This window comes from Leuresthes tenuis, unplaced genomic scaffold, assembly GCF_036924035.1.
Source record: "Leuresthes tenuis unplaced genomic scaffold, fLeuTen1.0.hap1 SCAF_18, whole genome shotgun sequence".
Classification (NCBI taxonomy): Eukaryota; Metazoa; Chordata; class Actinopteri; order Atheriniformes; family Atherinopsidae; genus Leuresthes; species Leuresthes tenuis.
Genome location: NW_027325372.1, coordinates 10,142,256 through 10,153,453, shown reverse-complemented (window position 1 = coordinate 10,153,453; position 11,198 = coordinate 10,142,256). Strand labels below are relative to the sequence as shown.

Below are 11,198 nucleotides of genomic sequence, written 5' to 3'. Positions count from 1 at the left end.
TGTTTAAACGCCATGTTTAATATTTTGAAGCATTGGTTATTTCCATAAAATATTACAAAATAGGTGCAAGATCTCCTATTTTTCAACACTGACTACATACAATTATATGATGATCTATAACTTCATATATGTTCAGAAATTATTTGTGTGCAAGAAAAGCTCAAATTTCCATTTCTGCAAAACTCCCTTTCTTTCCATTGCCTTCTTTACCCCAGTGAATTGTCAAAACGGCTTAAATTGAGTTGAAAGTTGTTGTTTATGTAAAGTCACTAACTGGATTTATGACCTGAATTGGTTGGGTATGAAAATCTTCTACAATGTGTGCTTTTAGTGCTTGAAAATTACACAAGACTAAAAGCCATCCGAATTACAGCTCTTCCGCCTCCTCTTCTTCTCCTCTCTCCCTCCCTCCTGTTTTTATCCTTCTCTTGCACAGATTCAATCTTTCTTCTCTGCTGACTCGCCTGTGCCTGCGTCTTTTGCTTTGTCATCTGTTTTGAACTCCAGGAAGAAGTCGTTGCAGGCGACCGTGAGGGCTCCCATCAGAATGATAAACTCGGTGAAGTCCACCTCCCCATCATTGTTGGCGTCCAGGTCGTTCATCACCTTCTCAACTGCTTCATTATCTTTGGAGCTCTGTCAGTGGGGAACAGACACAGAGAGAGTTAAGAATGTGTCCTCTGTTATTTGTGTGTGGGCTCATGAAGCACAGGCTTGTTTGAACTTGTGTGTGCGTGCATACCTGCAAATTTGGAAACTGCATTTGTATGCTCGTGTGCAACCATGTATTTGTTTCTTGACACACTCTACTCTTACCCCCAGGTAACTCCCCAGCTCCTCTAGTAGCAGCTCCTTCAGTTCTCCCCTGCTCAGAGTATACTTGTCGCCTTCCTTCCCCGAGTACTTGTGGAAGGTCTTTATGAGCATCTGCATGGCACTCTCCAGGTTGGAAGTGGGCTCCTTGGACATTCTGGAAAGGGCATTGGGTCAAAAGGTTAGACTGGAACAAAATGCCCGCTCCAGCCCCAGCTGCATGTGCGGTCACATAGCAATCAGGGATGAAGCCACCTCCAAGATAAAGTGACACTTAGAATGATGAGTGGAAGAAAAGAAAAAGAGAGAGGTTTTCCATTTAAACTAAGTAGGTTGAATAACTTTCTGTGTGAAGTGCAGAGGCTATTGTAGACCCAAATTTAAAATAGTGTGGTAGTATTCCTGAAGATTTCACATTTCAGAGGTTTGGATGGAAAGATGGAGAACAGCTTTGGAAAAGCTTTTTCGAATCTTACACACATTGTGTCCGGCATCTTGGAGCGTCTTGTGCTGGACTCGTGGAGAGACTGTGCACACACAGACACAGATAGGTTACTCTCAATGATGCAACGTTTGAGTGCGAACACGGTCTCATTGTGTAGAAACAATGCACACACTTCACTGTTTTTAGTTCCTCAGGTGCTAGCTGAATTGGTAATGAATGTGATAGTTACCGTAGAAAAGTGGTTTCAGTGTAAAACACGTCTCTGTGTGTCGAATGTGTAACGGTCTTATCGTTCAAAATGGACACCAGAAGTGAAACACAACCCTGACATACAGAAACTGAGGCGGCACGTAACCTGAGGTGCATGCATGTGCACTAACTCTGCTTACAAATGGGTGAATTCCATGTTCACTCAGATGCATCCAACTTTCATTCTCAAGTTAAAAGTTCAGGAATATCAAAACAGTGTAGAGAGTTTTTTGGTGAGGCTTATCAGTTATACCGAGGGGCAATCAATCCGCCAGTCTCCCTCAGCATGATTTATTGATTATGACAAAAGCATTCGCTGCTGTCAGTCAGCAGTTGTTGGGTCTGATCATACTGCAGAATGTTGAACAGGTAGGAGACAAAAGAGGAGGCCAGTGGATACCAAAGCTGGCGAGCTGGAAAATCTATAGGGGTCATTCGTCTCAGTGACTGACGCAATACAACAGGAAACAATGATACGCAAATCCTATCAGTAACCCCATACAATATTTAGAATGGTAATAATGCACATGCACTATGTAGTCTTATTGATGAAGCCATATCCATGTCCTGAAAGAGTTGCAAACTGTTTTAGGCTTTGACATAATGAAAGTTTGTCAGTTTTATGGGGCAGGATACATGGAGATATCATTCCAGTCATGTCAAGAGCTGTTTATTCTAGATTAATGTCAGTATATAGTGATCATGTATCACTGCTTATCAACAAACCCCCTTCTGGCTTTGATTGTTTTATGTTTTAATTTCCTGTCACCCTCTTCTCAGAGATCCCACATCAATGGAAAGCAAACCCAAACCCATCAAATGACCCTCACAGTCCAAGTCTACTGCAGAGCACCCACTATTTATTCCATATTAAAGGTTTTAGTTCCCACTGTATCCACTGCAGTTGCACAGAATGCTACGCAGTGAACTGTTCATCAGATACAGAGGAGAAAGTCCAGGAAAGCAAGCTGTCTGTCTTACCTGAGTGCTGATGGAGGGCCTCCTTTGTCTTTAAAGAGGTGCAGGGGACAGAGCCAAAGCAGAGATGGATGGGGAGAGAGTTTGCCAGTGGCTTAAATATCACCTGTTCCCCTCCCCCCTCCTCCTCACCCCCAAACTCACTCACCCACTTACTCCTCCTGTTTCTATCTATCTCTCTTGGTGATTCCCCTCCCTCCTTTCCTCTCTCCATCAAATATACATATGGATTTTTAACAGAGCGAGCCTCACAATGAAAACATGTTGTCAAAATGTTATTCTTTATTAGCCATTACATAGATTAAGCAAAAATAATACAGCATTACTTATGAAATATTAGCACAGTGACTTTTATTGGACATGACAGTGGACTGACACGAGTCCAGCTGCTAAACACACATCCTCTCTAGGTCTTGGCAGGAAATAAACAGATAATAGACTGCACAGCATGCTGGGAATTGTCCCTTAATAACAAACATTTAGACCCTGTGAGTTTGAAAAGAACATCTGTATACTTCCATGTGTACTTGGTAAATCCAGTAGATTTTCAACTTTCATCTTCATCAACCGTGTCTCAGAGGGAATGAGATTTATTGAGGAACAATGGAATCACTCCCTGATGCAAATCTGCTGTGCTCAGTTCCAGCATGTTTTTAATCTATTTGAGTTAAAGCTGGGTGGAGTCTACACTGCGGGACATATCTGTCAAAGCATAAACCTCTTTGAAAGAAATCTTATCTCTCTTGTGTTATTCCAAGTATGCTCAAATAAAGGATTATCTGTGATTAAACATTTTCCACATGATGGTCAAACCAAGTCTGCTCACATTAAACAAAAGGAATCTGCCGGTAGTGCAAGTTCAGTAATTTCAAATCATCAAGTAGGTGAATCATAGGCCTACAAGGGCAGTGATGATACACTGCTAAACAGGAAGCTGACTGTAGATGGTGCAATAGACTGATGTTTTTAATATTCACAGAAAGTACCAAAAGTAATATCAAAAAGTTAAGATTTTAATATAAGAAATGATAACAATAGTCTAAAAAAAAAGTCCAGGGTAAGCAGTAAGTTTGTTAATATCAGCTAATGCTGGACGCGTAGTGTATTTTCGGAGTACAGACTGAGGAGAGTAGGTGCAAATTAGAGTATTTACAATGGGAGTGTCACGGTGAGGCAAGTGTCACCTGACCCGTGTTTAGTTGTCGCGCCCATTTTGCTGTTGAGCAGTTTGAAATGCCAGGTGCTCTGATAGTGCACAAGGTGCAACGTTTTGGTAGTGTGCCTAAAATGTCTGCACTCCGCAGCTGAATTATGACACACGGCAAGCCCTTTCCTCTTGGCGTCATTTCTAATGATGAGATGATTTACAAATCATTTAACTGACAAATTGCATAGAATGTGGCAAAGAAGTACATTTTCAAGTGATCTCCATAGTGGTCCAAACAAGAGTTAGATATAGGTTTTAAGGTACATATAAAGAGGCCAAGTAGAATTTTAATAATGGCCATAATGGTAGTAAAATGGGAATATCTAGCAAATAAGTGCCAGATAACATGGAACATGTTAGGCTCAGTATCATTTGTTGCTTAACAACAGCAAAATTTTGTCAAAGATGCTACCACCTCATATGATGAGCAAGACTACTTGAGCCTGGGATTACTTTCATGTAATTGTTTGTGTCCCAGGGTGTGTTACTCATGAAATGCCTAATCCAGTAATTTCCCAATGCCTAATGCCCAAGGATCCAGTTGCAGGTCAAACAGGGTGTTTAAACCATAGGAGGGTGTGACAGACAAACAAAAGCCCAAACAGCTGGTGCTGAAATCAACAAACTACAATGATTCATGTTAAAGGGAGCCTCAAAAACAGAGTTCAGGTTTCTGCTTTTCTCGCCACTTCCCTCTATCCAGTGCTGCCAGAGGTTTCTCCAGAAAAGTCATTGCCCAGCACCTAATGGTTCAGTAAGGAGAACCTATCACAGTTCGGAAAAAAAAAAGAAAAGTTTTGCACCACTTCTTTTTTTGACTTATTGGTGCTTTATTATCCTGTTCTTCTCTTCCATGTCTAATCAGGCAGATTAGGTTGCACAAACACCTTCTCTGACCTGCTATGCTAGTCCCCAGCCACTCCCATGTGACTATTTCAGCCTCCCTTTTTTTTTACCATAATGGTCCTTTAGGTGTAGATTCCATCCATGTGCCTTAATTATTTAGCCAAGGGTCACACCTGATCTTCCAGTTCCTATTTTATGGCTGAGGATGGGTGAGGATAACATACTGTGGGCTCCAGACAAAATAGGAAAAGGAGTGCGATAGCCTTTAGACTAGACTAGAAAAAGGGAGAAGAAGGAGGATGAGAGCACAATCAAGGTAAGCTGAAGCACTGCAAAGCTTCAGCTAAACAGTTTGTTTATAGTGTTACTAAATTAGCCATAGTACTGAGTTAAAGGAATGCAAAAAGATTTAGTGTTAGAATTTGATGCAATGCAATATGTAATATTTGACATTTTCAAAGGTTCAAGCTGGCGTGGTTCTTTCCTACCACCTCCTTTAAAGCTCACTGATTGTTTAAAATAAAAACTGATTAAACCAACTAGACTTAATCATATATTTAGTGAGCTTTAACTGTACTTTTAGATGTTTTTGGCTCTTCAATTATGACAAAGTCATACATTTCATAGTGGTACCATTCATCTTGTCTGAATCATGACTATTAAGCCCCCAAAAATGTCAAAGTATTCCTTTGAGATATGGGAGTCTAGCATGATGTTAGTAGCTAAAGTTTCATAGAGGACCCATATGACATGTGCAATGAGAGCATTCCACAACTTTGGAAGATAGACATAATTGGGGAAAGCATGAGTATCTTGTCTGCAGTAGTGTGTTGAGACACTTTAGTCAAGTGTGCAGCAGAAATCATAGTTTACATGAAAGCTTTCACAGGGATACAGCATGCTCACGATAGTGTACAACTGCATGCTATCATAGTATGTCATCATAATGAGGTAAGTGTGCTTAATAGTGGGATGCACATGCTGTACATATGGACATAGTGGTAACTAGCAGTACAAAGCGATAGCTCTACTCTCATGTACATAATCATATATAAGGAATAGTGTTTTTTTCAGAGTTGGGTTTTATAGTGTTTGATCTTTTACCATAATTTCATATTTTAAGGTTGTATATCTTAAAAATGATCAGCTATTTGGCATACATGTTATGCTCTCTGTAGTGTTGAATTGGGGAGTGTGATTTATCTCTTTTGTGAAGGAATGGACTGTCCACTATGAAGTGGCCTCCTCTGTCTTCTTCTCCACTTCTTCCTCCACAGCAGCGGGCAACTTCTCTGCAGTTTCCTCCACCTTTATTGTTTCTTCCGCCTTCTCTACCTCTTTACCAACCACTTCTACTGCTGCTGCTGCAGCTGCCTCCACCGTCGCGGCTGGTGCTGCTTCCTCCTTTGCTGCCTCAGGCTTCGCCTCTCCCTCTGCTTGAGCTTCGACCTTTACTTCTACCTTTGCGTCTGCATCTGCTTTTGCTTCTACTTTTGCTTCAGCTGTCGCGTCTGCCTTTGCTTCTTCATCTGCCTTTGGCTTTGCTTCCTCCTTTACCTCTGCATTTGTCTCAGACTTCCCCTCTTCTTTATCCGGGGCGCTTTGCGTCCCTTGACCAGATGCAGCGTTCTGTGCAGGCTCCTCTTTGGCAACCCTGCGCTGCTCGCTGAGCGAACACGCCAAGTAGCCGACTAGCTTCATGTACTCCTCAAAGCCGACCTTACCGTCTTGGTTGGAGTCCAGTCCCTGGCCCATGCTATCAATTGCCTCCTTGCTATCTGTGTCCTGGGTAGTAGACAAACAGAACCATGAGACAATCAAGCGTGAGTAACTCTGTCTGGACTTTCACTGCTAAAAAATACCATACACAGTCAATAAATTACAGTCTTTCAGCTGCTTGATTTATGCGAAATGGCTGAAGATGAAAATTCTAAGATAATGCTTCACTTTTACACCATTCCATCATTATTCGATCAAATTAAAAATATGGACAGATTAAGACTGGCCACATCTCTTTAAATGACCACTATGTGCTTCACGGTTACATCATAAAAGGTTAGGAGCAGGTCAGAGAGTTTCAATAAAGATTTCCTAACCGTAAGCATGTTGCCGAGCTGGTTTGAGACCAGGCTCTGGAATTCTTTCTTTCCTAGACTCTCCTTTCCCTTGGTCGTCTTGAGGAAGGCCTTCACCATGCTCTGAATGGCATCTTCCATGTCTCCTCACTGGGAAAAGAGAAGTCACATCAGTGGTGTGATAGATGATTAGGTAGGAGGACAGACAAACGGACATAAAGACATGAAGATAGATAGATAGATAGATAGATAGATAGATAGATAGACAGATAGATAGAAAAACAGACATTGAAACATTGTCTTGTGCTATGTGAGGGAGGAAGTTAGAGATGTTTGATTTAAAACACAATGTGGTTACAGGCACATGCAGTGGAAAATGAAACAGAGGATCCCCTCACGTCCATGTGAGGGCTTTCATATCAGGTGGTGAGTCTAGAGCTACAATAAGACAGGAACGGTGACGTGAGATAAGTGGAGAGAGGGTGAGAGGGAGTTTGATTGCGAGACGAGCTCTGATCCACAATGGAAGTTCTGATCTTTGATAGGTCATCTGATCTTCTGAAGCCACCGAGGTAACTGGGATTCAGATTACCTGAGGGATTACCTAGTCCCTGTCTGCCCTTCTCTCTCTTTCTTTCTTCCTCTCTCGATTTTGCTTTCTCGCCAGTGTCACTCTCTTCTTTTACCTGCCACTGCCTCATCCTGGTTTTATACTCTGCTATCCTTTTCCCCTCTCAAGCTACTTGTCTCACACACACAACCAAACACGACAATTAGGGCAGCTACAGTAGAATTATCACCAGCTGGCTCCAACGCATTGAAATATGCACAAATATTTGAGTCTTCCTGACAGCAATGCAATCAAGAATTTGGGTCTTGTCAGATGCAAAGATAAACTACAGACATTGCTCAAAGTGCAGCAAGCCAGTAAGTGACATGTTTCCTGGAATTCCATTCATTGCTGTCTGTGGAGATCACTTAGACAGGAATTTACAGGCCAACTCTGAGCAAGTTCGCCCCAAAGCAGCGAGACATACTCAAGACAAACACAGTTGTCAGTTGGCTTATTATTCACATGCCTTAGTGCAAACAACAGGTTACACAGATGAATAAACACCCTGTTGACTCTTTTTCAACAAGGATGTGGTCTTGCAAAAGGTACATTTGTAAACAGCTTATTGAAGTGCATTTTACACTAAAGCACCATCCAAAAAAACACTTCCCTATAAGTGTCACCACAAGCATACACTATATGGCCAATTCAGCTATGTGACTGTTAGTCTCATTATACCTGGTGACAATGAGCTCTGGCAGCAAAGCATCATTAAAATCTAACATTTCACTCGACCCTTTTCAGATAATGAAGATGACCTATGATCTCCGTAACTGTTTGAGCCATATGAACACAGTACAACCACAAGCTGTTGCATGAAGCCGAGACTCCATTTCTTCTGAGTGTCAAAACAGCTGTCACTAAAAAAATGTAATTTCATGAGCATGCACTGAAAAAGCTTTTCTTTTTAGTTTTTTTCTTAACTGCACACCTGAGTAAAGGTGTCTTTAGTCAGTTTTTAATTTTCCGAACAAATCCTGAGCGCTGCTGGAATTTTAGGGGACTTCTTCCTGCGCCGGTGACACACCCTCTGCAGCCTGAGTAAACTCGAGGCTTAACAGCTCTTTCCAGAAATACCCACAACATTTCTTCTATTCTTGAACGGACATCTCACTACATTCTCACATTCATTATTTGCCTGGTGACCTATCTAAAGGTGCTTGGATAGCAGCCCGACGCATGCCCCAATTAAGCCAAATTAATTCAGGACTTCATCCGTCCCACGTCAGAGGTTCAACTTGTCCAAACTAATCCCTGTTATTTGCCCCAAACGCGCCCAAAACAACTGCGCAAATAATTAAACATACAGGCCTACAACCGAAGGTTTCCCGTTTCCCCCCAGAGCCCAAAGAAGAGGAGTGTTGCGTTTCCAAATGGGCGAACGTGATACGGTATGTGCGCAGAGTAACGACAATACTACCGCTAGTGTGGCATAAAATATTAACAGAGGAACAAGTTAGGTTGTGGCTGTAAATTGCGATGAGCAGACGAACAGTGACCGTCTTTCATCCCGCTCTTCTGCGCATATTTAAACGCAGAACCGCGTGTGCTACATTAAGGAGGAGCAGTGGCTTTGAACTCATCATAAACACCGCAAGTTGTTGTAGATACTCAAATGTAGATACTCAGTATTGACAGAAGTTTGACAGAAAAAAAGGGGGAAAAGTATTGACAGAAGTTGTCACAAATCTACCGAGATAAACTCAGAAATCCAGAAAGTCACTCTAGTGGGCCTCGCTATAAAAAAGCAAATTGCCAAAAGCGCTTTTACGCACGACCCGGATACCGGCGGATTGTGCTGTGTTTAAGCCCAAAACCCTGTCACTCCCGAGTCCCTTCCATTTCTAATAAGTTGTCGGTAGCTGACCTGCAGCTTGACAACTGATCTAATTCAAAATATCTGGTCTCATTGCAGGAATTTAAGGACGAGAGTAGAAAACAACCACACTCGGCCGATAAAAGGGAAAATGAAAACAAAACACAACAATCAACAATTATAATTCCCGCTTTTATGAAAGCGCAAGGGGATCCTAAAACTTCGCAGAACACTAGTTAATGATTCCGTCTTGCAGTCAGACAGCAGCCAAGTTTCATGGCTCTTACAAGAGTTTATCGAAACGTGGCAAACGATGGGGAAATAAGCTGCTTAGACGGAGGAAAAGCTTAAAATAAAGCAAAAAAAACACAAACGCATTCAACTCACCGTTTACCGTCTGCGGGACACGAGAAGTGTATAAAATATGTGTAAATGCGAGTTTCTGTCTTCTTCTCCGCCTTTCTACGCTGATTGAGCCCAGAGGACTTGCCAAACTAGTAGGACTGCAGAATCTCTTCCGTGATTTAGTTTTTTTTTTCTGTCCTTAAAAGTTTTCCCCCTCACAAGTCAAAGGGCGTGTACCTGGAAGAGTGCGAGGAGGGACTGTGAATGTGGAAGACAACGACCCTAACTCGCGTGAAAAGGGAGTGGAAGTGTATCAAATGCACCCATAGATGTTTTTTATTGGAATTATCTTTGGTGCGTGGGCCAGCTATTTGACTTCATGTGTGATTTGCTCAGTTTCACGCCAGCTGGTCTGGCTTGTGGCTTGGACCGACTTCGTCTGCTGGGACGGGGAGACAGGGCGGGTGGGATTACTTCATCTGCACAAGATTCAGGCCCTTTCAAGAGCATTTCACTTCACTTATTAAGTGAACAGAAAGGGAAAAAAATAAACGAACTGAAAGTATAGCCATATTACTCTGTTTTAAACGTAAGAACACATATATGTGGCTCAAGTTACTGTGTAACAGTTGATATATTATTCAATCTGATCACTTCTGTTTTTTTGCTGTAACCTACAGCTGTTAGATCAATTTAACACGAATATCAAGATACTTAAGTAAAGTACAAGTAACTTAAAATGTGGGCTGAAGTGCCTGGGTGGAGATAGAGCTGAAGACAGACAGAGATAGAAAATCTGACCAGAGACTGCAATTCTAGGCATTAACAAAGTAACTACAGTGCTTTAGTATGTTTACTTAGAAAATACTGGACACCACTGTATGACATAAAGACACAATTAAAAAAAAAAACCTTTGGTTTTCATAAACAGTTATAAAAGTGGACAAAATAGTCAGTTAACCCATTGATTTGGCTGCAGAGTTAGGCAAATACTTTGGATGTTTCAGGATATATTACAGGAAAGCTGATGTGAGCGGCAAGATGTGAAGCAGTCTTGCCAGACTCTTCTACAAGCTTGTAGTAAATTCCCTCCACAGATTATATCTCACTGCTGGTGTTTCTCTGTATGGCTACACGAGACATTAACACCCACGTTTGTTATCTGGAGGAGCTCACGGCAGCAAACAGGCAGTGTGCACAAAGTCTTCCCTAGATAGATGTCCTGCTCACTTTGTCTGTTTTTTGGAGTTGTTGGGCCAATGTCTACCTGTCCACGCCAGCACCTTACCATGGCTTAATTCAGATACAAAGGTTACTTTTACTTATCAGTTGAAAGAGCCACACTCCCAAAGTCAAGTGAGCAGCACCTTTCTTTTTCCACTTACAAAATTAGCTGAGGTCTATAGGCTTTAAAACAGCAGGGGAGCGTGCCAGCACACATAACTTTGTCTAGACATTAGAAGTAATCCAAAGTGACCAAATCAGAGGGAAATACAGTCTAAAGAAACACCATGTTGCAACAACAATAAGGTCTCCCAAATATGATGGGATGTATTGGGCCACATGTCCCCATTACACCATCTATTCCATTCTTATTGATGGACAGTAAAGACCATGCTTTTGCATCATAGCTGCTTAATGCTTGGGCAGGCAGCTTTGTACAGGCATTAGGAAGCCCTATGGAACAAGATATAGGGTGGATGGTGGCGGCAGTAATCCATATAGGATTACAAGCACCAAATCAAGGCTGTCATTCTCTCCTGCTCAAATGTGGGTGACTGGACATCATTTAACATGGTGAATGAATGACA

General features: G+C 41.9%; 2 protein-coding genes across 5 annotated transcripts; both read right to left on the bottom strand.

The window, feature by feature from the left end:
• On the bottom strand, positions 1–2,542 carry s100s (S100 calcium binding protein S). 4 transcript variants are annotated; one of them, XM_072370204.1, is made up of 4 exons: positions 2,489–2,542; positions 1,294–1,340; positions 817–970; positions 1–636 (listed from the first exon to the last, which is right to left on the bottom strand). In XM_072370204.1, the coding sequence occupies exons 2-4, from the start codon at positions 1,305–1,307 to the stop codon at positions 439–441; spliced, it is 366 nt and encodes a 121-aa protein (XP_072226305.1). In that variant the 5' UTR covers positions 1,308–1,340; positions 2,489–2,542; the 3' UTR covers positions 1–438. The 4 variants fall into 4 exon arrangements, with proteins under 4 accessions (XP_072226305.1, XP_072226306.1, XP_072226308.1 ...); XM_072370205.1 differs by lacking the exon at positions 2,489–2,542 and adding an exon at positions 1,488–1,598; XM_072370207.1 differs by lacking the exon at positions 1,294–1,340 and having other exon boundaries at positions 2,489–2,536.
• A 205-nt stretch (positions 2,543–2,747) lies between these two features.
• s100u (S100 calcium binding protein U) lies at positions 2,748–9,573 on the bottom strand. The gene is made up of 3 exons (XM_072369883.1): positions 9,430–9,573; positions 6,635–6,763; positions 2,748–6,323 (listed from the first exon to the last, which is right to left on the bottom strand). Exons 2-3 carry the CDS (start codon positions 6,752–6,754, stop codon positions 5,769–5,771), a joined length of 675 nt encoding a protein of 224 aa, XP_072225984.1. The 5' UTR covers positions 6,755–6,763; positions 9,430–9,573; the 3' UTR covers positions 2,748–5,768.
• Between the last annotated feature and the right edge of the window lie 1,625 nt (positions 9,574–11,198).

Bases quoted from the DNA above. Each gene is read 5' to 3' on its own strand.
- s100s (XM_072370204.1), bottom strand. The intron at 637-816 runs GTAAGAGTAGAG...CCCCACTGACAG, and splicing joins AGCTGGGGAGTTACCTGGGG to AGCTCCAAAGATAATGAAGC.
- s100u (XM_072369883.1), bottom strand. From the start codon at position 6,754: ATGGAAGATGCCATTCAGAGCATGGTGAAGGCCTTCCTCAAGACGACC. The intron at 6,324-6,634 runs GTTAGGAAATCT...TCTACTACCCAG, and splicing joins AGCTCGGCAACATGCTTACG to GACACAGATAGCAAGGAGGC.